At 32.9% G+C, this 26667-nt stretch overlaps 1 protein-coding gene across 1 annotated transcript; it reads left to right on the top strand.

Annotated features, from left to right (window-relative positions):
• Window positions 1–303: 303 nt before the first annotated feature.
• Window positions 304–2179, top strand: LOC120192932 (DNA-binding protein S1FA-like). The gene is made up of 2 exons (XM_039195605.1): window positions 304–471; window positions 1778–2179. The coding sequence occupies exons 1-2, from the start codon at window positions 442–444 to the stop codon at window positions 1991–1993; spliced, it is 246 nt and encodes an 81-aa protein (XP_039051536.1). The 5' UTR covers window positions 304–441; the 3' UTR covers window positions 1994–2179.
• The last annotated feature ends 24488 nt before the right edge of the window (window positions 2180–26667 follow it).

Genomic DNA, 26667 nt, shown 5'->3' with positions numbered 1-26667 from the left:
TTTTGAAGGGTGAAGACGGTTTGTTTGTACTCCAACCATATTTTTATTGTAGAAATTATTTTTTTTAAAAATAAAAACGAAAATACAATATTTTAAAAATTAAAAAATCAAACTGTAATATCTATGTAATTTGCCCCTTTTTTTCGGTTTGTAAAGAAACATTCTGGAAAAGAAATGTTTTTCTTTTATATTTTGACAAATAAAAATACTTATAAACATATTTAAATGGGTTACCTTGGAGTTAAAGCTCAATTGGATCCATTGTATTGGAAAACTGGGCTTCAACTTTCAACGGGATCATGGAAATCTCATCATAACAAAACGGAAACACTACCCTTATAAATTGCCTAAACCTCTTTCTTTTCACGTTTTCCTAGTTTATGCAGCTTCCTTTGGTCAAAATTCGTGTTGCGGAGCAGCTCCACCATTGGGTTCGCAACGATGTCGGACGAGTTCGAGTTCGCCGATAAGGTTTCTCCCTCTTTTGATCTCTTTGTGTATATATATATATATATATATATATATATATATATATATTCATTTTATGATTTTTCTTTTTTTTTAATCTCATTTTGACTGGCTATTCAACGAGATCATTGATAAATTAATTCCTATTTCTCTTTCTAATATATCGATCTGGTATTGTTTCCTTATCTTATCGCCTGTTATCGTGCCGATCTAATATTTTATTTCAATTTCGATTTTTTTGGGGAAACTTTTGTACTTAATTTGGATTTTCCCTCCTCATGTTTATTGTTCGTTAATCAAATGTTATGATATCATTGCATGCTAATTATCAATTAATTCCCTTTTTTAATTATCCATTTTGATGAATTCTTTGTCATTATCTTTGCTGCTACATCAGATACTCTCTTAGAGCAGATAATATCTTTTTATTGAAATGAATGAAGGAAAAAAGAAAAAGAAAAAGAAAAAAGAAAAAAAGAAATGTTCTTCTTGTTGATAATCAATTCCAAATTAATGGTAATAATAGTAATCAGTTATGTTCATATATTGTTGATGTAAATATTAGTGTAGAACAGTTTAGAAGAAAAAAAGTAGATGAAGAAGAGACAGGCCAGAAAGTAGAGAAGAAATATAGAGAAAATGAGAAGATTTTTCATTAATTCATTCATATTTTCTCAGTAGATAATATTGCGGTAGCTCACTAATATATTGAACAGTTGATGATTTCCAGCTCGCTTGCGTATTGGCTTCCCTTTCTGTCAGCTCCCATATACAAGCTTTGCTTAAGTAGCTCGTCTTCCATATTCTTATCATTAGCTTATGTTGCAGCTTTTTTTCAACCAATTCCACCTTATTTCTCAACTTTATCTTCATTGTTGTTCTATTTTGAAAGTTCTGAGTGTTGGCTTCCCTTGTTATTATCTTCTCTAGCTAGGTTCGTCGAGCATCAATGTCTTCAAAATAGAACGCCGATAACATTTTTCTCAAGTGATTTTTGTTTTGGCATTTTGTAGCGTAACAAATGTGCCATATCTGCGTACATGGGAGAAGTATTCCTTTTTGGCCTTCGTGATCGTTAAACATCTAGGACAAGTTTATAAGGGGGGTCTTGATAGAAACATCGTATGATCATTTACTACTGATTTTTTATTCTGTTTGTGATACTCGGACTTTTTCATTTTTTTTATAGTACCAATGTGTGGCATATTTGGATAGGGTATGAGGGTCCTCCAAATATATGAACTTCTTTTAGCAGGTAGTGTTTGTGCATTAGATGTATGTAATAATTTAGTTTTTGGTGATGCAATAGGGAAACATGATCTACGAAACCGAAGCCAAAGGTTTCAACCCTGGATTGATCGTGCTGCTCGTTGTTGGGGGATTAGTGGTGATGTTCCTTGTCGGCAACTTTGTGCTTTACTACTACGCACAGAAGACGCTTCCTCCTAGGAAGAAGAAGCCCGTATCGAAGAAAAAGATGAAGCGAGAGAGGCTGAAGCAAGGGGTGTCGGCACCAGGCGAGTAGGAATTCGAGGTCCGGTTTCCTCTTTTTCTCCGTTTTAAAAACTGCTTGTTCACAATTTTCATCTTGTTTGGTGTTCAGAGAGTTCAGAACTTGACATGTTGATTAGAAGTAAACCCTATATATGGGGATAAAGACTAGGGAGTAAAATACTGTTGTTTGTTAAGCGGACGTGCCTCATTTCCTTTGTTTTTCTTTTTCTTTTTTTTCACGCTTATATAAACGTGTCCCCCCCCCTAATTGAGGGTGCAGTAGTAAATTATGAAATTGATTAGCCTTTGAATCCATTTGTTTAGTAACAGAGACGGGATGACCCACTCTTAAACCCTAAACCCTACTAATTGATAATTGAAAGTCAATAATAATAATTTTAATAAGATGAATGAATTATATATATTAAATTATTAATATTCTCTTTATTCTAATAAAATTTTCAATGAAATATTGACAATGTCATCGCCAAATGAAACAAGATCGTCGACAACTTGAATGAACAACTACGTGATAAACGAAATGGAGATGGCCACAATGAAGACCAAATTCATTTGTTTATTAACAGAGATGATTTATTATATATATATATATATATATATATATATATATATATATATATATATATATATATATATATATATATATATATATATATAATAATGTATTTTTGTCTATATAAAAATGGAAATGAACATCCAGTTCAGTTGATAGAGCACAAGGTTCTTGTCCTTGAGGTTGTGGGATCGAGTTTCACGAAGGGCATTTCATAATTTGGAGGTCTCCTATGGAAGCTGCTCTTAACCTGGCATTGGGTAGCCTACTATCCTACCTCCCCTTTACCCCATTACATATAGAATAAGGGTCAGCTAATTTTTGTCTATATAAAAATGTCACAGTTATTAACCCTAGTATCCTCTCCTTTTTCTCAACCTAATTTTCTTTTAATACTTTTATACCGTCTTCTTCTTTCTCTTTAATTTCTACTTAATTAACGACAACACTAATTTTAATGTTGATTACTAACCGCCGGTGATTATTAGTGTTCTTGTTTTTTATATCACATCTTTTATTTTCTTTTTTTCTTGAATCTTTTTAATTTTGAATAAGAATTTCTATTATTTTGACACGATTTTCTCTGCTTTTGTGACATGCGTTTTCTCTGCTCTTGTGACATGATCTTTATGGTTTTTGGTATGTTTTTCGTATACCTTTGCGGTTGTTTTGGTACTCGCACAAAAATCATCACGACATTTATTTTTTGATTGGTTTATTGGTGGTCACGTATAGTCAAGTCTCCTCTTTGGTAGAAGGTTTGTCGATGTAATTAGAATTTTGTAGCTAAGCAGTCTGCTAAATTCTTTGGTCCGCTCACTACTCCTTTATCACTTCGTAAAGCCTCTCATTCCACAGAGACAAATAGTTTTTTAAGGTTACTGGGTTTTGATATTGGTCTTCATTCTCAATGGAATGTTTTATTTTTATTCGTATCTTTAGGTTTAATATTTTTTTTGTACGAGTATCTTCATGACTATTGTCTCTAATTTTTTCTCTCTATATTTTGATACGTTGTAGTTTTGATTCATTCCATTATTAAAGAAATTTAGTTGTCATTGTTAAAATAAACTTTAAATGTTTAAATATTTTAATTATTTTAATTTTATAATTAATATATTTAAAAAATATTTCATCTATTGATTTTAAAATAAATTTAATATTTTTTATTAATAATATATTTAATATAATAAAAAATTAAATTTGAAAATAGTCATTAAAAATTAAAATATAATAAATTTATTAGAACCAAAAAATAGTTTAAATTGTCACTAAACCTTGCTGATTTGCAATTTGTTAAAAAAAAAAGACCCATTTTCTCGAAGTTATTGGGATTACAAGTAGCAAAACACAAAAAACGTGTTCTTTGGTTGCCTTATATTTTGTTTTTCTTTTTAAATTCAAATATTTTAATATAAATACGAATCAAACGATATCGGTGATTAAGGATTTGTTGTTATCCCTTAAGGTTTTGGATTCAAATACCGTGTAAATCAAAGTACAAACGTTCATTATTAAATAATTGAAATCTTTGAACATATACAACATCGTATTCATCTCATATTTATATAAAAAAATAAATACAATAAAGAAAATATTCTTCAAATATTGTTAACAAAATATATTGATTAAACAAAATAGATTAACTAAAAAGATCTCTGTGTATCACGCATGTTTAAAATTAGTAAATATTATTATTAACAACATTTTTATATTTATTACATTAAATGTCTAATGATAGAACAATTAATAAATATTATTATATTTCTTTTATGACTTCACTTATAAACATAAATCATTCATTAAATTAAATTTTTAAAAATATATACTAAACCCTAAATTCTAAACTCTAAAATCCAATTCTTATTTTAATTTTAAATCTTAAATTTTAAATCATATTTTTTGAACTATACAAAATCCTAAATTCTAAAATTCAATTCTTAAATAAGACGTATAAATCTAAAATGGATATACTTATGTAAACTTCTTAAGATTTAAAAGTCTTATTTAATATTTAGGGGTTCAAGTTAAAATTTAGGGTCTTAAGTTAAAAATAAACAAGTGATATAAAATAAGTTTACACCAATTATATATCAAAAAAATTATTACTATTATAATAAATTTTTTATATAATTTTTAGATAAAATAATTTTAAATTATCGCTCTAAAAAATAAATCATAAAAATTAAACACATATTTGGTTAAATTTTTTTGCATATGTTTTTACCACTTCACTTATAATCATTTGATTAAACAAATTTTTACAACATGAATATTTAATTATTTATTAAATAAAAATTATTATAAAATAATATTTGTTTAAAATCTTTTTTAATCGTTAATAACGCACACACATTTTATAAACGTAATTATTTTCGTCTAAAGAAAATAATTTTCTATTTTACCACAATAATTTACTTATCACATCAATTACTTTTTATTTTTTACCTTTTCTTCTAAAAGGAAAAAAGTTAAAATACCATGATTTTCAGAACCGGACCGGTTAGCGAACCGGTCATGCTACCGGTTCACTGGTTCAACAGGTCGAACCGGTCGGAAGAACCGGACGACATCATAATTATTTAAAAAATTAAATAAAAATACCAAAAATATTTAATAAAAAATAATTTTTTATATCACAAGTCATATTCAAAGCAAGTCATAACATATATAAGTTAAAAACTATAAAATCAAGTAAAACAAAATGATTCAAATTAACTACAACATAATATTTAAGGTAAAACATATTAAATAATAAATATAATTATATAACTATAATTTAAAAATAAATTTGGGGTTAAAAAAATATAACAAAATGATATTGTTTGGTTTAATTTTTTTTAAAAACAATCTCATATGGCTAAGAAACATAGAAGAGCATCCCAAAAGTCTAAAGAGTAAAAATATGAGAACAAAACAATCTCACATTGCTAAAAAACATAGAAGCGCATTACAACTAACTTCTATAAATAATAGAGGTAATTTGACATTCAAAATCATGGAGCCTTTTGGTGAGCATTGAGTGAACTATTCTTTTCACTTCAATCAAGCTCGAATTTTAGGCTTCAATCGAGCTTCTAATTTTTTTTGAGTTCAAGCCTTTTTGAGTTCAAGTTTCAATATTATATTTCGAGTTTGAGTTAAACTTGATAATTTTTAGCTTGTGAGTTTGAGTTGAGTTGAGCTTACTTTTAAAGTTTTCAAGTTCGAGTCGAGCTCAGCAATATTAGAGTTCGACTTGGCTCGTTTAACAAATGACGTTGTTTGGTTTAATTTAAAAAAAAAAAATCCTGGTTTTTCCCGGTTTTTTCCGGTTTTCAGCCGGTCCGATTCGAACAGTTCAGCGGTTCTGACTGGTTCACTAATAGCGGTTCAACCGGTTTAAATTGAACCGGACTAAGTAACGGTTTCCGGTTGAACCGGCCAGTCCGGTCCGGTTTTCAAAACAGAGTAAAATACAGAGTTGCGGGGAATGGAAAAACACATTACTATACACTGAGCATATGTTATTTAGATTGCACAAACCAAGCAATCAACCTCTGATGGAGGCTTAGACTTTGAAAGACACTTTATTTTCACAACATGACATCACACATAGAAATGTGACAAGAGCTCAGGCCCCACGAGCCATGGTCTGCTCTTCAGGAGGGACCATGGCTAGTACAGCCTGAGAATTGAACCCTGGATGGTGCAGCCTGAGACGAACCTCACGCCCTCCCTGGCAAACAGCACATGGATGGCACAAAACATGGGTTGCTAAGTCACAGGTTAACTCACACTGTTCAAGCTGCAACTCATCTTCCACGCAGCCTCCACAGCATCCGCATGACCTGTTAAATGCCTCGAAGCTTCCCTGTTCATCCAAAGAAAACCGATGATACTCAGACTCAAGTGTGAGTGTTGAATACAACTATATGTCCAACCATGATGATCGGTACCAGACTTGTAACAACATAATGATAGATACATACTGTTTCGGTCCTTAACAGTCACCAAAAAGTCTAAAAGTTCTGTTGCAGTCAAAATTCCGAGTTTTTTTAACCGTTTCAGCTGATGCCAGTATGTACTCGCTCAAATCGGCTAGTACAAGATTTTAATACTTTAAACTAGTGGTAAATATTTCAACAGCTCATGGTTCAGAAAACCGTGCGTATGGAGGAGAAGGGGATATAACTACTACCACACCACAATATGAAAGCAGAATTTTCCAAAAAGCAAAATCAAACATCGATAGACAGACGTGAGCCTATGGCATTACTATTGGAAAAGAAACATCGGTTCACAAACCGTCGTATATATAAATAAAGACTACATCAATTCTACCAATCTTTAAAATCAAGTCAAAGAATATTAAAGATAAGATTAATGTCGACATCGTTTTTCGCCCGGACGGAGAAAAAAACTTAGTACGACTTGGAAGTTTTTATTTGAAAAGGTTTTGAAATGTTTTGGAGTCGCCATAGACATTTTGGGTTAGGTAGGTCGAATACCTAAAAATTTTATTTTAAAAATATTTTTAAGAAAAAATCATTTTAAAAGATTCACCAATCTACGTGTAACAAGAGATTCATTATTTTTGAAATAAAAAAGGGATTTGGGATCGATTACATGTGGGGAAGGATAAACACCCCCACAACGCCCAAAATTGGTACCTCATCGATTATAAATTGTCTATACTAGTGGAAATTTAAGAATTCAAATACAAATTTAAGTTACGATTCTATTATTCAAAATTCAACCATATAATTTTTATTGAACGAGAAATTATAAGGAGAAATAGAAAATATTCCCATATTTCAAATCGAAGAAAAAACAATCCCTAAAATACTTTAAGATGAATATTTTTTTTCGGACTGAAATAAAAGGAATATAATATTTTTTCCTAAGAATTCAAGATTAAAATAATTTTTATTCTATCAAAGAAAAAAATAAGCCAATTTATCCGAATTATATCATTAGAAAATATAAGGGATATTCAATTATTTAAAAATATCAAAACTTAATCCCTAATAAAATTAAGCGAATTATCTCGATAAGTTTAAATAAGTGAATATTTCATTTTCCCTTCAAACTTATTTAATTTTAATGCAATCATTTTTTAGGTCTTTCTAATGGGATATTTATTTATTTTAAAACATCTAAAAATGACATCTAGTTATTTTAAGACTGTCACTTCTTAATGTTTTAAAATAAATAAATATTTCCATTAATCCAATTATATAATCGGTTGAGTTATGCTTATGAGGATTTTAGGCGAAATAAAATTTCATAGAACATAATATTTATTCTAAAATATAATAAAATGTAAAATATAATATTTACACAAGGCTCTACATACAATATTACAGATACATATCATAAAATAAAATAATGTACGTAAAATAAATACATAATAATTTACGTAAAATAAATATGTAATACATAAAACATACTTAATGGTACAAAATAAAACAATATCCATGTGCATTCATTTATAACATATTGAAAAAAATAAAAGCATAGTAAATTGGAGGTCATAAATATAAATAAAACCAACATCCAGGCATGAAACAAAAAATCATATAACAAGAGCACCAGAATCATAATAAAACCATAAATATACAGGACTAAAATGAAATAAATAAAAAAATTGTGGCCAAGTTTAAGGAAATAACAAAACAACTAATGACTAAACCATAACAAAATGAATCATAATGCCAAATTCAGAAAAAATAGCAAAATGAGGTACTGGGTGACCAAAACGCTAAAACAAGGGAAATATACATGGAGCTAAATGTGATTTCACCCTAACAATGACCAAAGCGTAAAATACACTGAAACTATGAGGACCTAGTATGAGATTTACCCTTAACTAGTATTTAAAACGTGAAACCTACTAAATAGGAAGGACTTGATACGTTATTTACCCAAAAACTAAAAATAAAAAACATCTCCCCCTTTCAAAAACCATTCTGCCCGATGGTTTTCTTCCCTTACCTTCTATCTTCCTCTCATCGCTCAAACAATGGACGATCCCCAAAGAATCAACGCCCAACTCTCAGGCCACCACGTATGGTGGCCATTGCCGACAGTTGAAGTCCATCGAAGATCGGGAAACCCATCTAGCCGACCCTGACGAAACAAAAACACTCCTTAATCCTCTCATCGGCCGAGAGGTTCAAATCGAAAGATAGGCCACCACACGCGATGGCACTGTGACCTAAACCCGCCTAGCCCGATTTCTACCTTTTCCCCGGTGATTCTACCTGGCCTAGACGAAATACGACCGAAAAGTAACCATAAATCCCCCTCTTTAACTATTATTTTCTATTTTGTTTTTTAGAAAACCATGGAATTTGCGTAAACAAATAGAACAAATTTAGAAATTAAATTAGTTTTTTTATTGCATCTCAAGAATCTAACTATATAAAATGAAAATAAAAAACGATGATACCTTTAGAATTTAGGTTTTCTCTTTTGATTGCTGAATTTTTTTATGTATTTTATTTCCCTCGTAATCTGCTTACATTGTTTTTTCTTTTTGGGTTATATATACCCTTACAGAGTATGGTCTCACTTAAATCCATCGCATAAGGAGTTGGATCAACATCACCTTGGGTCAACCATCGCTGAAGATAATGGATTGACATCCCCAGCGAATATTTCATACCGAGAAGAATTTGCCCGGTAAGAATAACTTGGAGCTTGAGTGTTTGGCAGTCCGGTCAGATGAAAAAATTGGTGCTTCATGTCTTTGTTCTATTCCTGTTTCATAGCAATGAGCAAAGAGGGGTAGCTGTAATCACCAATTTTTCCTAACCTCTACTGTTGCCACCAACTTCATAGCATCCCAAGTGAATCATCATCATCACTGCAGTAACCTTACCTCTGCCCATACCCTGTTGCTGCACACCAACACTTTGATCCACCTCATTTTGTGATGAAATCAAACTAAATGTTGGTGTTGTTCCAACTCCTTATGCGATGGAAACAAGCTAGGGTTGAACAAGTTCTTCTCATTATGAACTTTTTCTCCCTCATCGGATGAGTTCTTCCATTATGAACTCTCCACTGGAAATATTGATCCCTCGAGTGAGGTGTTGCTGATTCAACTCCATATGTGATGAATCTAGTTAAGGTTGAACAAGTTCTTCTCATTATGAACTTCTTCTCCCTTTGTTGGATGAGTTCTTCTCATTATGAACTCTCCACTGGAAATGTTGATCCCTCGAGTGAGGTGTTGCTGATTCAACTCCATATGCGATGAATCGAGTGAATGTTGAAAAAGTTCTTCTCATTATAAACTTCTTCTCCCTCATCGGATGAGTTCTTCTCATTATGAACTATCCATTTGAAATGTTGATCCATCGAGTGAGGTGCTGCTGATTCAACTTCATATGCGATGAATCTAGCTAAGTTTGAACAAGTTATTCTCATTATGAACTTCTTCTCCCTTTGTCGGATGAGTTCTTCTAATTATGAACTCTCCACTGGAAATGTTGATCCCTTGAGTGAGGTGTTGCTGATTCAACTCCATATGCAATGAATCGAGCGAATGTTGAACAAGTTCTTCTTATTATGAACTTCTTCTCCCTCATCGGATGAGTTCTTCTCATTATGAACTCTCCATTTGAAATGTTGATCGGTTCAACTTCTCTTTGAAAAGTTTTAAATCTGTAAAAGTTTATCATATGTTAATAATAGTTGTGTTTGAAGTACCCGAAGGTATTGACCCAAAGGTCATCGAATCTTTTTAAGTTCCATTTCTTTCAATGGTGAAAAATATGGATTGATTCTCTACTGAAGTCGTGAAATGAAATCTTTGTTGATTCTTTGAATTCCTTAATGTTGCAAATTGATAAATTTTTATCTTTGTTGGGTCTATCCTGGAAATGACACTATTCATTCTCATTGAAGTGATCTGCGTGTATTCTTGCGAATCTTAACTTGTGAATGGGTGCATCTTGCCCCAGTAAATTTTTTTTCTTTTGATAAATTTAACTTCTTCAAAAAGATTCATTTACAGTTATCTAGAAACCCCTAAAATTAGGCTTAGTTTCTTTCAAAAATTCATTTAAAAACATCATGAATTCCCTAAAAATCAGTCTTATTTTCTAAAAATCTTTCCTTTTCAGTTGTCATTAAGGAACCCCTAAAAATTAGGCTTAGCTTCCTTTAAATATTCATTTAAAAACATCATGAAACCTCTAAAAATCAGGCTTAGTTTCTAAAAACTCATTTAAAAAATCCCGCCCGAAGGACTTATGGATGGCCCGAAGGACTTATCATCTTGCTCGAAAGACTTATAGATGACCCGAAGGATTTACTCATCAAGAAACCTTTGAAAATCAAGCTTAGTTTCTTAATTGTCAAGAAACCTCTAAGAATTAAGCTTAGTTTCCTTTTTAAAACTCATTGAAAATCCTCATTAAGAAACCCCTGAAAACCAGGCTTAGTTTCTAAAAACTCATTTGAAAATATTAAGAAATCCCTAAAAATTAGGCTTAATTTCTTTGAAATTCATTTAAAACATTAAGAAACCCCTAAAATTAGGCTTATCTTCTTTCAAGTTCATTTGAAAACATAGAGAAACCCCTGAAAATCAGGCTTAGTTTCTAAAAATCTTCTCTCTTTTTTTTCCAGAGAGAAACTATCTCCAGCGAGATAAAATCTTCTATTTCGAGGGAAACTATCTCAAGTGAGATAAATTTTGGTTTTAAGAAAAACAATTTTGAGTGAAATGAATATTCTTGTTTTGAGTAAAAACTGTCTCAAGCGAGACAAAGTTTGTTTTAAGAAAAACAATCTGTAGTGAAAAGAAATGTCTTGTTGTGTGAAAAAATGTCTAAAGCGAGATAAAGTCTGTTTTAAGGGAAACTGTCACAAGGGAGACAAAATTTGTTTAAAGAGAATCTGTCTCAAGGGAGACAAAATTTGTTCTTTGGAAAACTATCTCATGTGAGATCAATTTTATTTTAAATATTTCAAAATTTTGGGAGAATGTCTCAAGCGAGACGATGTTTGTTTTGAGAGAAAAATGTCTTAAGTGAAACGAAATTTGTTTTAAGAGAAAAATGTTGCAAGTGAGACAAAATTTGTTTTTAAGAAAAACAACTTTGAAATTTGTGTTCCGAAGGAAAATGTCTCAAGTGAAACAAAATTTGTTTTAAGAAAAAAATGTCTCAAGTGAGACGACATTTTGTTTCGAGAGAAACAACACCCAAGGAGACAGAGAGTCTGCTTTTTCCTGCACGTTGAGAAAATGTCTTCAGAAGATCTAATTGTTGACTTAAGGAAGTCAAAGCTGTGGATGGCATTGTTTTTCAGGTTGAAGACATTTGGTCATTTCCAAGCTTTTATTTCCTGAAATATCGAAATGATGTATTTATGACTACCTATCTTGTATGTTTATGAGTGTCATGATGAAGTTTGTATTTTATGTGTTTGATGAATTATCGATTTTTTCCTCGAGAGAGGGAAAAATGTCTTTAATGTACATGATGATGAATGTTTGATGCAAATGTGCAAATTTCATGTGTCATGTATGTATGTGTTGATGTATGTATGTTTTCTCGGTGGGAAGTAGAATGGTTGCGAGATAAATCTTCATTTTATCCCTGGCTCAGTTAGTCTTTATTTCCACCAGGGTGTACTCTTACAAACCTCGACATGAGACAATTTATTTTCCTTGCCCCATCAAAATTTGCCCAAAAAAATTGGTTTTCCCTTGTCCCAGCTTCGATCTTGAGCTTCAGAGGGATATTCGTTGAATTCCAAGATATTCTTCCAGAGAGATTATCTTGTTTGAAAATGTTTTTCTTCCTTTGAATTTTTAAAATTTTTAAAATTATTGAAAATATATTTTTTTAAAATAATGTCTTCTTCTAAGTTTCACAATTGCAACAAATCATAAAACAGGAGTTTATTGAATATCAAAAGAATCAACTCCTCTTTAATCTTTGATAGTTACAAATCTTTGACAAATGTCAGGATTGAAAGGTTGGTTTTGAGGTTGACTACCTAAATTTAAGGTTTATTTCCTCGATTCGTTCTTTTTCCTTTTCTCGGTCCTCGTAAAAATTAGGACATGCCACTCTTTCTTGGTTTGGCATTTTGATAGGAGGCAGACAAAATGACGCAACTAACATTGTCAATTGCTACTCTTTAGAACACTTTTGTTTCAATTCTCTGAAATCTTCCATTTGTTCAAGCTTTGTAGACTCTTCTAGCAAAGGTAGTGCAGAAATATTTGTCTAAAATGAGATTTTTAAGTGCTCGTGTGAGTTCGACTATAACAGGTGTTCTTCAACTCCCTTAGTCATATTCACTTCTTATTTAGTACATTTGATTTAATTTGCCATAGTTGGGCTAGCTGAATTTAGTTTTATTGTATTTATATATTATAATTACCTTGGTTTGGCTAGCTGAAAAATTCACGTCGTCCAAAGTCTTTGACCTGACAATCACAGTGGAGCAAACACCAAATTGTCAAGTAACCGATCAATGTCATGGTTTGAATGCAATCTATTCATAAATCCAGGACTTTTGAGTTCCCTCTATAACCAATCGATTTAGCGGAATAACTCAACTTTATTATATATATATATATATACATGGATTCTATTTCTTAAGCTTGTCAAGGAGAATCTGTTATAGTCCCGGTGTTTGTTGTAGGTATGAAAATCTAATCGTTAGAGTTCAATTTCCAAGTAACTGACCTAAACTAGATTCAACTACTTGACCATTCCATCTGTGAAGATCATGATCATCATTGAACGTCATTAATAGAAGTAGGAACCAATTAGCTTAGCAATCTCATGCGCAAGTTGCCCCATTTTGTCAGCTCCTAACACATACCTGAATGTCAAACCCTTGATTGACTCTGCATGCAAGGAGAAAACTAGATCAGTCCCTTTAAGATAAGGGTATGAATTGTGGTGTATTTCTGGAGTAGGATCAAGGGATCCTTGTTTTACAGGGGTTCAATCTTGTCATTTATCAAAGATTTACAACCTCAATTATTAAATTTTTTTAAATTAACTTGATAGTCAAACAATTTCAAGATTGCCAATTTGATTCAATACTCACAATGTTTAAAATAACATAAGTTCATTCAAATATCCTTACCAGAAATATGGAAAAAGATAAAAACAAATTCAAACAAAATAATCTCAACATAAGGTGCAGCTGAGATGGATAAACTCCTCCACTTGTTCATCTAGAATATCCCATTATTCCTAGAAAATTAGGTGTCTAATTGGATTAGGGTCTTTACCCTTATTTGAACCCATTTCTTGATCATTTCTCGTGTCAAGACTCCATTATCAACGAGTTTTTCTATCTCCTCCATCAATGATATGCATTTGTCAGTGGGATGGCACAATGCCCCAGGATGAAAATTACAAGCACTATTTGGGTCATAGCCATAAGTAGAAGGGTTAGTCTTCATTCTCAAAGGCCTTGGGGGTGAGATATTGACTCTTGATTAAAGGGGATAACAAGTCAGAAATGGGCACTTGAAAAACCTTGAGGGTTGTGTTTTTCCAAGACCTCTTTTGTGGACAATCTCAGATTACTTCTATTTTGATTTCCTTCTCATCATTCCTATTTCATTCTCCTTTTTCAGCATCAAAGAAGCCTCGAGAGTTGAATTCTTTAAATTTTCCCCACATATTTTACTCTCATTGTTTTTACTTTTTTCTTTCTTCATGTCTTTTTCTGTATGATCTTCATTTGTTTTAACCCTATCAACTCCATTCTGGGGTCTGACTCCCAATTTCTTGACTGAAAATGACTGATTGTTAACATCCACCTCTATAACTCCATGAGCCAACAAATCTTGTACTTGTCGTTTGAAGTTACCACAATTCTCAATGGAGTGTCCTTAGCCTCCGACATGATATTCACAAATAAACTTTCTCATTATACCAACTCGGATAAGGTGGTAACAACGGCTTAGCCAAACGTGGAGTAATCAATTGGGCTTCGAGCAACTTGGAATATAATTTTCTGTATGAAGATGAAGGGAAACTGAGTGGAGGCTCTTTTGATTTCATTTTCTCTTTGATACATTTATGATCATCTTGAAGACATAGTGAAGGATCATTGAGATATTCATTTTGAAGGTTTAACTTTTAACTAATGTCTTGTGGGAGGCATTGGCTTGCAGATCCTCCCTTATTGATAAGTTTTAAACTTTTGGGGAGTTTAGGTTTTTCATCTTCAAAGCATAACAACCCTTCCGTGATGAGGTTTTGAACTTTTAATCTCATAACCGCACAACTTTCCGTTGAGTGACTAAAATCTACAGAATGATAACTGTCGTAACCGGTTTTCGCCCGGGCACGAAATTATTTACTTTTACTACTTGGCGGAGAAAATTTAAAATGAATAAATAAATGATTTTGATTTTAAAAAATATTTTAGGAGTCGCCATTGACCTTTTTGGGTTAGGTAGGTCAAATACCTAAAAACAATCTTTTAAAATAGTTTTTAAGAAAACATAATTTAAAAGATAAATTGATCTGCGTTTTAACCAAAAATTCATTATTTTTAATAATAAAAAAGGATTCGTGGTCAATTACGTTTGGGGAATGATTAGCACCCCCACAACGCCCAAAATTGGTACCTATTAATTATAAATTGTCTCTATTATCAGAAATTTAAAAATTCAAAGATATATTTATTTTATAATATTGTTATTTCAAATTTATAATTTTATGAAAATATATTAATTTAAATATAAATAAGATATTTATTTATTTAGAAAATATCAGAAAAGGGCTTCTAGGTTCTTTAAGAAAGCTCTTTTCTTCTATATTAAAAAATAAATAAATATTAATGAAATATTTCTTTAAAAATTAATATATATTTTATAGGATAAAAAGTATCAGAAAATGGACTTCTAGGTGCTTTAAGACAGTCATTTTCTTTAATATTACTCAAATAGGATTATTATTATTATATATATATATATATATTTTATAAAAAAATAATTTATATAAAAAATATTATTTACTATATACATATATTAATAATAATATATTGCAAATAAATATATAAAATTAAATCAACTACTAAAATAAATGAAATTAAAATAATAAAAAACTAATAATTTTAAAGCTAATGACTAAATTAGAATATATTAAAAATAAATATCTAATTTATAATTAAAATTTCAGTGTCTAATTATGCTATTTTACACATTTATTAATTTAGTGACTAAATTAAAATTATGTCGAATTTATATACTAAATAAAGACAATTTAAAACATGCTTTTGAGATTAAAATATTAATTAATAAAATTATGAGGACTAAATCTATCATTTACCTAAAATATATATTATTTAATATAAAGGACTAAAATAAATAAAATTAAAATTAAAGAAACGAATTATAAAGATCTAAAATTGGATTCAGTGACTAAAATATAAAGTTATAAACTTATAATGGATGCGAAAAGGGTTTAACCCTAATCAAATTACACACAGGCCATCCCTTAAACGACGTCGTTTAAGAGAGGGTATAAATACCCTATTATGGCTGGCCCGAAGGGCCATCTTCTCATTTCTTTCTTTTCTCTTCTCTCTCTGAACTGAGAGAGTTTTAAACTCTCTCGCTTCTCTCTAGAACTGAGAGAGAGAGAACCGGCCGACCACCGTTAAATCCACCGCCGACCACCACATCTAGTGGCCGGAAATTACAAAACCCACCCCAAATTAAAGCCTGATTTCTCTTAAAGCTAAATCCAGAGGTTTCTTAGCCTAAAACACTACTAAAATGCGTAGATCTAATTTTTTTTACCTTCGACCTTTGGCTTTCCAACGGCGTAAGGAGGCTCTGATGACTGCTGTTGCCTCGGTAAGTTTATCTTCTCTCTTTTCCTTACTGTTTTGGTGATTCGTGGTTGCTGGATTACTTTTTTCTTCTTTGTGGCTGTTGGTCTCTCTTCCTCTCTATTTTTTGTTTGCAGGTGAGCCGAGGCTTTATAACCTCGATGAAGCTCTCGTCGGACCAGTTCTAGAGGAATTTCTCGGTGAGTCACCGAACTATGTGGTGACTCACTCCCTAGATGCGACGTGGATGGTCATTAAGGTCTTCTGGTGAGGGCGGCAGTAGCTGGAACGAAGACGTGGGGCGGTTGGAAGCAGAGGCGGTGCCTCGTGGTCTTAGGGTATCATACCCTAGGGTTTGCATCTGGAACCATCTGGGCCGTTGGATCTAACTTAGATCCAACGGCTGGCAAGGAGAGCGGCAGCTGGGATGATATAAACCTTAATCAGTTTAGGGTTTCCATTGGGCTCCGGGTTTGGGTTTGATTGTAAGTGGGCCTGTTTGTAAATAAAATTATTTAGTAATAATAATAATAAATAATAATATAATAATATTAATAATGATAATAATAATAATAATAATAATAATAATAAATTATAAATAATATTCAAATGAAAAAAAACTAGTATCATCAGTTGCCCCTCTTTGCTTATTCTTGTGTTAACAAGAATAGGGAAAAGACGAAAAGATAATAAGTTTTTTTCATTTGACTTCACTTGATTATGATGGAAATGTTGAACAAATTCTTCTTTGGGATTAGTTCTTCTCATTATGAACTTTTCCACTGGGATGACAATTTATCTCATTCTGTGATATAATCATGTAAATGTTGAATAAGTTTTGCTCCTTCTTCTTCAGATTAGTTCTTCTCATTATGAACACTTCTGAAAATGTTGATGCTGGTCTATCTCCTTCTGTGATAGAGTCATGCAAAAGGTTGAACAAGCTCTTCTCATCATGAACTTCTTCTTCCTTCTTCAGATGAGTTCTTCTTATTATGAACTTTCTCTGGAAAAGTTGATGCTGATCTATCTCCTTCTGTGATAGAGTCATACAAAAGGTTGAACAAGCTCTTCTCATTATGAACTTCTTCTTCCCCTTTTGATAAGTTCTTCTCATTATTAACTTCTCTGGAAAAGTTGATGATGATCTATCTCTTTCTGCGATAGAGTCATACAAAAGGTTGAACAAGTTCTTCTCATTATGAACTTCTTCTTCCTCTTCTGATAAGTTCTTCTCATTATGAACTTCTCTGGAAAAGTTGATGCTGGTCTATCTCTTTCTGCGATAGAGTCATACAAAAGGTTGAACAAGCTCTTCTCATTATGAACTTCTTCTTCCTCTTCAGATAAGTTCTTCTCATTATGAACTTTCTCTGGAAAAGTTGATGCTGATCTATCTCCTTCTGCGATAGAGTCATACAAAAGGTTGAACAAGCTCTTCTCATTATGAACTTTTTCTTCCTCTTCAGATAATTTCTTCTCATTATGAACTTTCTCTAGAAAAGTTGATACTGATCTATCTCCTTCTGCGATAGAGTCATACAAAAGGTTGAACAAGATCTTCTCATTATGAACTTCTTTTTCCTCTTCAGATAAGTTCTTCTCATTATGAACTTCTTTGGAAAAGTTGATTCATCGAATGATGAATTCAAACAAAAGGTTTGAACAAATTCCTCTCATTATGAATTTCTTATTCCTTCTTCAGATGAGTTCTTCTCATTATGAACTCTTCCGGAAATGTTGATCCATCGAATGATGGATTCGAATCTTTGCTAGAATCTTTGAATTTCATGTCAAATATTTAACATGGATAAAATGGATGTAAATGCACCTATTTTGCAAATGTCTAAATATGATGCATGAATGTTAAGTTCATCTTTATTTGATTTCAAAGAAGTGGACTTAGTCTTTCTTCAATTGTGTAGAAATCCAATAAATCTTTCCTCTTCGAACGTAGAATCTATCATCTTTGAAGAGTGTAGATGTAAATATGCTTGAATGATGTCACAAAGCTACTTGAGAATGAAACTCAATAGTATAGGCTCTTGAAAAGCCCGTACTCATGCAATATGTTGATTCTGATAACTACTCACTGATTATGAAGTGATTTTTCAGGATGATTTCACATATATTAATAGTTCTTTTGATATCGAGGAAATCCTGAATTCTGATTATGATGAGGAGAGTAAACTGTTATACTTGACGAAAATGGGATATTCAGATGCTAAGTCTTCAATAGTCATAGAGATGTGGTCCAGATTTATCAATTGCAGAGTTGACAGATTTTATATGTGCTGCTCAAATGGCTAAGGCTGCTGACACACTTATTCTGGTAAAAGATAGGAAGTCATTATGCCATGATCTCAATTACAAGAAAAGGCGAAACTTGGACTATGATTTAGAAAAAGAAGAAGCAGAAGTAGCTTGAAAAGAAACTTCTTAATGAAGACGATCATGCAGTTCATCTTCCTAATCCAATGATTGGTTTTGGAGTTCCTACTGAACCAGATTAGATAACTCAAAAAATACTTCCACAAGATGCTATTGGTCCTCCTTGTTTCTACTATGATAACGTGGTATTTGCTCAAGTTGTATTTGGACTGAAATGTCACGGTACTTATACGATGTAGAGCCAGAATTTTTAGATTCGAAGCATTTTTGTATTGCTATATGGAAAAGAGGCTATATTCATAATATGCCAATTGAGAACATATTTCCTCTTGTTCCGCTTCCAAATGACTCTATGATGGACATAACTGGTTTGCTTTTCAACAGTGATTGCAAATGTCGATAAGACTTACTTTAGATTCCATGTACTTAAAAGTATTAACATGAATTAATAGCCAGAAATATTTTGTTTGTTTTTAAGATTATATTAATCTATTTACAGGATGTTTATATTAAATAAATTGAATTTCAAAAATAAATTGAATTTCAAAAAAAAAATAAACTTGGAATAAATGATAAATCTATAGAAATATATTTAAAGTCATGACAATCATAGGAATGATAAAATTCAAATGACTCAACAAATTATTAGCACAAGTATTTCTAAATTAATCAACTTGATATATTTTAGAGCACTGAAGTAAGCTTTTGTCTGGAAGATCTCAAACGTTGTCAGAATGCTTGTAGATGTGAAGTTTCTCCCAAACTATCAAAATCTTAAGAGGGTTTAATTACCAGATGCCTAATATCAACTTGCATTTGAGCAGCCCTTTCAGGTTTTCAACTCAAATCCTTCATTTGGTTGCAAGACGTCCTTTGCGGGTTTTCATCCTGACCCTCCTTTTTTTTCAACATCTTTTATTTTCTTTTTTCTTTTCTTCTTTTTTCTTCATTTTTTCTTTTCTTTTCTTTTCTTCTTTTTTTTCTTTTATTTTCTTTTTAAGCATAATATTTCTTGACAGAATATGAGTTTATTGGGTTTCTCAGAACTTTTCCATCCATTTCTGCCAAGATCAAAGCTCCTCCGGAAAAGGCCTTCTTTACAACGTAGGGCCCTTCCCAATTAGGCATCCATTTCCCACGAAAATCTTTATGTATAGGCAAGATCTTTTTCAGCACTAGATCACCCTCTTGGAATTCTCTTGGATGTACTTTCTTGTCATGAGACTTCATCATCCATTTTTGATACATCTGTCCATGACAAATAGCTTTCAATCTATTTTCATCAATAAGGTTCAATTGATCAAATCGAGCTTGGATCCATTCAGACTCATCCAATTTCAACTCTCTTAAGATTCGAAGTGATGGAATCTCAACTTCAATTGGTAAGACTGCTTCCATCCCATAGACTAAAGAAAAAGGTGTTGCCCCAGTAGATGTTCGCACAGTAGTTCGGTATGCATATAAAGCAAAAGGTAACTTCTCGTGCCAATCTTTGTAAGTTTCAGTAGTCTTTGTAATGATTCTCTTTATGTTCTTATTTGCCGCTTCAACTATTCCATTCATCTTTGGACGATATGCTACTGAGTTTGCATGCTTGATCTTAAACTGTGCACAAAGTTCAGTCATCATTTTGTTGTTCAGGTTCAGAGCATTATCTGTAATGATCCTTTCTGGTAGCCCATACCGGTAAATTATTTCTTTTTTTATGAATTTGCAGACTGTAGACCTCTTAATATTGGCATATGAAACAGCTTCAACCCATTTGGTAAAATAGTCAATTGCTACTAAGATGAAACAATGTCCATTCGATGCTTTTGGTGTGATTGCCCCAATGACGTCTATTCCCCACATAGAAAATGGCCAAGGTACTGTCATTACATGTAAAGGAGATGGGGGTACATGAATCATATCTGCATATATCTGGCATTTATGACATCTCCTTGCAAAATCAATGTAATCTGTGTACATGGTAGCCCAATAATATCCATATCTCATTATTTTTCTAGCCATGGAAAGACCATTTGCATGTGTTCCACATATCCACTTCCTTAATGATGCTTCTGGCTTCGCTAGGATTTAAACATCTCAATAGCATTTGATCATTGCTTCTTTTGTATAAAGTCTCGCCATAAAGAAATTATCCAGCAGCCATTCTTCTCAATGTTCTTTTATCAATTTCAGATGCATTTTATGGATATATTTGATATTTAATATATTGCAGGATATCATAATACCATGGTTTTCCATCTGCCTCTTCTTCCACACTGTAACAATGTGCAGGAATTTCATATACTTTCATTTTGATCGACATCATATCAACTTTCTTAGTTGCCTGAAACATAGCAACTAATGTAGCCTAAGCATCTGTTATTTGATTTTCCTCTCGAGGGAGATAATTGAAGGTGATTTTCTCAAATCCTTTCACTAATTCGAGGATAAAATTTCGGTATTCCAGCAATTTGGGATCTTTTGTTTCCTATTCTCCTCGTAATTGATACACCACTAATGATGAATCTCCGTATATCGTGAGAAATTTAATTTTCCTTTCTATGGCTGCCTTCAATCCCATGACACAAGCTTCATATTCTGCCATGTTATTGGTGCAAAAGAACTCCAGTCTACTTGTGAAAGGATAATAGATATTTTCTGGAGAAATTAGCACTGCTCCAATTCCTCGTCCCAAGGCATTGGATGCTCCACAAAATAAAGCTTTCAGGATTCATCATTCATTCTGACTTCTTCATTCATGGATATCCTTAACAAATCTTCATCTGGAAAATTAAAGCTTAGAGACTGATAATCATCGGATACGCGACTGGCCAGAAAATCAGCTATGACACTTCCTTTTATTGCGTTTTAGTTGACATATACAATATCAAACTCGGATAATAATATCTTCCATCTAGCCATTTTGCCTGTCAAAGCTGGTTATTCCATCAAGAACTTTAAAGGATCAAATCTAGATATCAGCCAAGTGGTATGATATAACATGTATTGTCTGAGCCTTCGAGTAGTCCACACCAAGGCACAACATAATTTTTGTATTGGTGGGTATCGAATTTCACAATCAGTAAATTTCTTACTCAGATAATAAATGGCTTTCTCTTTTCTTCCAGATTCATCATGTTGTCCCAGTACACATCCCATTGAATTTTCAAAGACTGTTAAGTAGAGAATTAACGGTCTGTCAGGCACTGGTGACACTAAAATGGGAGCATTGGATAAATATTTCTTAATAATATCCAAAGTTTCTAGACATTCATTATTCCAGACTTCTGGATTGTTCTTTCAGAGTAATTTGAATACTGGATCACATTTATCAGTTAATTGAGAAATGAACCGAGATATATAATTTAATCTTCCCAAAAAGCCTCGGAATTCTTTCTTTGTATTGGGTGGTGGAAGATCTTGAATTGCTTTTACTTTATCTGGATCAATCTCGATTCCTTTTTGGCTGACTACAAATCCCAAAAACTTTCCTGATGTCACCCCAAAAGTGCATTTAGAGGGGTTGAGCTTTAATTGATACTTTCTCAATCTTTGGAAAAGCTTTCTCAAATTTTGAATATGTTCTTCTTCAGTTCGGGACTTGGCAATCATGTCATCCACATATACTTCAATCTCTTTTTGCATCATGTCATGAAACAGAGTTACCATGGCTCTTTGATACGTTGCCCCTACATTTTTCAATCCAAATGGCATTACTTTATAGCAGAATATGCCCCACATAGTTACAAATGTTGTTTTTTCCATGTCCTCAGGATTCATTTTTATCTGATTATATCCTGAAAAGTTGTCCATGAATGAAAACCATGCATGTCATGCCGTATTGTCCACCAAGGTGTCTATGTGAGGTAATGGAAAACTATCTTTCGGACTTGAGATCTCTGTAATCCACACACATTCGAACTTTCCTATTTTTCTTTGGTACTGGAACAATGTTGGCTACCCATTCTGGGTATTTGGCTGACTGCAAGAAACCTGCATTAATTTGCTTCATTACTTCCTCTTTGATCTGTAACAACATTTCTGGCCTCATTCGTCTAAGCTTTTGTTGAAGAGGTTTATACTCTGAACTGATTGGAAGTTTATGGACCACTATATCCGTACTCAAACCAGGCATATCTTGATAAGACCAGGCAAATATATCTTTGAACTCTTGGAGGAGATCTATTAATTCTTGTTTTATCTGGGCTGACAAAGTAGTACCAATTTTCACTTCTTTCATTTCTTCATTAGTTCCCAGATTTACATTCTCAACTTCTTCTTTGTGAGGTAAAATTTGTTTGTCTTCTTTTTCTACCAGTCTTAACAATTCAGTAGGAGCATCACATTCTATTTCATCCTCACACTCATTGATTTCCTACAGACATATGGGCCGCTCTAAATTTATCTCTTGATTAAATTTAGGAATAAGCATGCTATTAACATTGTGACACCTGCAAATTTAAGTCGGACATATTTCCGAAAGGATATAGTAAATTTATGAAATAAATGAAAATTAATGAATGTAAAAATGTAAAGAATGTAAAGAATGATTACCATTTGAGAATTTTAAAGAAAACTTCTTATATTTGATATTAAGTGATCTTAACAACTGCCCTTACAAAATAACAAAATCTTTTTATATTCTTGGGCTAAACATAAAAGATTAGTTCTGAGTATTACTCTGTGTTAATACTAAAAACTACAGGGAGATCTTCAACAGTCCAATTGTTGAGTATTTCTCCAGGAAAACAAGGGTGAATCTCAGCCAAGTATTTGCCAGTCTTGTTGTCATTCATGATCATGTTGATAAATAATCCTCTCATAGCTTCTTCAACTATGCTTTGATCTTTTTTTAACTTTTCTTCTTTAAAGGCATCAACAAGCTGTTGTTCTACATTAACCATTCCTCCTTATCTGAACGTGGTCTTTAACTGCGGGAAAAACATGTGTTACCAAAGGATTTCTTCTCCTTTCAACCTTGCCTTTCTATCTTCACATCTTCTTTTCATCTCTTTGTTCTTTTACTGAATATTAGGCTTAAATCCAAGCCCAAAACGATCTTTCTTCATCTTCATACTTACAGGAACTGAACTCCCTTGAAGATTCTTTCCTAAACCTTTCCCAGTTTTAGCTCCAATGCCTAAAGTCTGTCGTACAATCATCTTGGTGCAATCAAACAATCTGGGATGTGGAATTTTGCTTCCCTCACCAATAAAGGTTGCATTGACAAATTCCAAATCTCGGAAAGAGCATTCGAGAGCATCATCATTGGTTTAAATATACGGAACATCACTTGTTATAGACGCAATGATTTCTTCCTTAGCTCCTACGCATATTAATTGCCCATCAACAACGAATTTCAATTTCTGATGTAATGAAGAAGGAACAGCTCCTGCAGAATGAATCCATGGCCTCTCCAATAAACAATTATATGTAGGGTGGATATCTATCACCACAAAGTCAATATTGTACACGACTGGTCCGATCAACAATGGTATTTCCATTTTCCCAAGCACCTCTTTTTGAGTGCCATCAAAAGCTCGCACTATATTCTGATAACTTTTCATGTGTGATTTATCCACCGACATTCTTTGAAATGTGACCAGAGGCATCAAGTTAAGAGCGGATCCATTGTCAATCAATACTCTTGGAAAAACATGACCATGACAATGTGTGGTAATATTCAAAGCTTTTAGTGACCCCATTCCGCCTTGAGGTATTTCATCATCCGTGAACGTTATGTAATTGTCAGCGGCTATATGTCCCACAATTATGTCAAGCTTGTTGAGGAATATATCTTCAGGGATAAAGGTTTGATTAAGCATTTTCATCAAGGCATTTATGTGTGCTTCTGAATTCATCAATAGATCAAGAATAGAAATCCGCGCTTGTTGTTTATGTAGCTGTTCAACCACACTATATTCGCTATGTTTCAGGAATTTCAAAAATTCTTGCGCTTGTTTTTCTGTTACAGGCTCATTGAATGCTGGAGGGGATTCATCATCAAATACCTTTTGGGGTATTACCGTAGCTTTTCCTTTTGTTTTTACCTGTTCTGATGCATTTGATGTTTCGGGAGAGTAACATCTCCCACTTCTCGTAAAGAATCCGACTTCACTCACTGCTTCAGACGTCGAATCCACACTCTGTATTTTTTCTTCTGCTTTTTCCAGAGAAACAGATCCTCCTACCATTGAAAAATTGGTAGTATAATTCCAAGGTACTCTGCGGGTATCCTTATATGGAAATGGTAAAGGAGTAGTGATAACCACTTTCAGTTTTGTTGGTGCAGGATTCACTGTAGATGATTTCACATTAATAATCACAGAATCACTTATTCTCTGCTTAGGTTTAGAATATTCTGATGAGCAAATGTCATCTTCTCTTTTCCCTGGTTATTCTTCAAAGAATTCTATCTCTTTGTTATTCATCAATTTTTGCACCAAATCCCTGAATTCAGGACATAATTGAATTCTATGTCCTTTTTCTTGATGATATTCGCAATAATTCTCATCCACATCATGCTTTGGCCTGAATTCTTGTGGAATCATACCGGATAAGGAGAGTTGTTGAAATATCCAACCAAAAGGAGATTTAATCTCAAAAACATCAGTTTTTTTCTTTCTTTACGTTCTCTTCTTGAATTGCGTTCACGTTTTTATCTCCATGATTTGGCAGCGTATGTTTTGATGTAGCTGGTGAATTGAATTCCAACTTTCCAGTGTTGATCAAATTTTGGACCACTCTTTTGAATGCCAAACAGTTTTCAATAGAATGGCCTGTAATTCCTTCATGGTAAACACAGTGTGCTTTTATATCATACCATGGAGGGAATGGTGGTTGCATGGGAACCAAAGGATAGGGTCGTATGACATCTGCTTTTAACAGGGAATCATAGATCTCAGCATAAGGTACTGGTAAAGGTGTAAAAGACAACCTTTCACTTTTCCTTCGAGATCCTCTGGACTCTACTCGATTAGTGTTTGTTTCTTCTTTCTTAACCCTTGGCTGGGTTATTGTAACACTTTTTGATGTATCCTTGTTGTAAGAGTTTGCATTATTGACTTCGTTCTCTTTTTTCTGGTACATAGGTCTTTTGGAACTAGACCCCTCATTTGATTCAATTTTGCCACTTTTCAAGACATTTTCAATGAGTTCTCCAGAAATGACCAGATCTGTAAAATTTCTGGTTGCATTGCCCATTAGATGACTTAAATAAGGAGCCTTTAAAGTATGGACAAACATTACTGTGGCCTCTTTTTCTGATAGAGGTGGCTGAACTTGGGCTTCCGTGTCACGCCATCTCTGAGCATACTGTCTAAATGTTTCATTATTCTTTTTCTCCAAATTTTGGAGAGTCCATCTATCAGGGACCATATATGTCATGTGGCGGTACTGATCTAGGAATGCCTTTACCAGATCTTTCCAGGATCTAATGTTGGCTTTGGTCAGTTGAGTATACCATTTTAAGGCTGGTCCTGACAAGCTATCTTGAAAGCAATGAATTAACAATTTCTCATCTTTCACATGTCCTGCCATTCTGTGACAAAACATAGTAATGTGGGATGAAGGGCATGTGGTACCGTCATATCTCTTAAATATGGGGAGGATTAGGTCTGGAACCAAACTCAACTCACTAGCGTCAAACCCATAGAATGATTCAGTTATTTCTACGAATTTTTATTCGTTCCTCTAAGCTCCTGATCTGTCTGGTAAATTCTTCATTTACTTTTTCTTTCTCATTCAGCTCATTCAAATATGGGATTAGATGATCAGCATTAAAATCCCCTGTTTTCACATCTGATATAAGTGGATTTTTACTTGAAGATGCAGGATCCACTTGTTGATTTTCATGTGGTTTGCCCTCTTGAAGTGCTGATGTGCGGGCATGGATTTGTATAGGTGTAGTACCAGAGTGATAAATTGGTTCTGGTGGG

This window comes from Hibiscus syriacus, unplaced genomic scaffold, assembly GCF_006381635.1.
Source record: "Hibiscus syriacus cultivar Baekdansim isolate YM2019G1 unplaced genomic scaffold, ASM638163v2 tig00116983_pilon, whole genome shotgun sequence".
NCBI lineage: Eukaryota > Viridiplantae > Streptophyta > Magnoliopsida > Malvales > Malvaceae > Hibiscus > Hibiscus syriacus.
Note: the sequence above shows the minus strand (reverse complement) of the source record. Positions and strands in the feature narration are given on the sequence as shown.

Coding starts and splice junctions, on each gene's coding strand:
- LOC120192932 (XM_039195605.1), top strand. CDS start 442: ATGTCGGACGAGTTCGAGTTCGCCGATAAG. Junction 472..1,777: donor AGTTCGAGTTCGCCGATAAG/GTTTCTCCCTCT, acceptor GTGATGCAATAG/GGAAACATGATCTACGAAAC.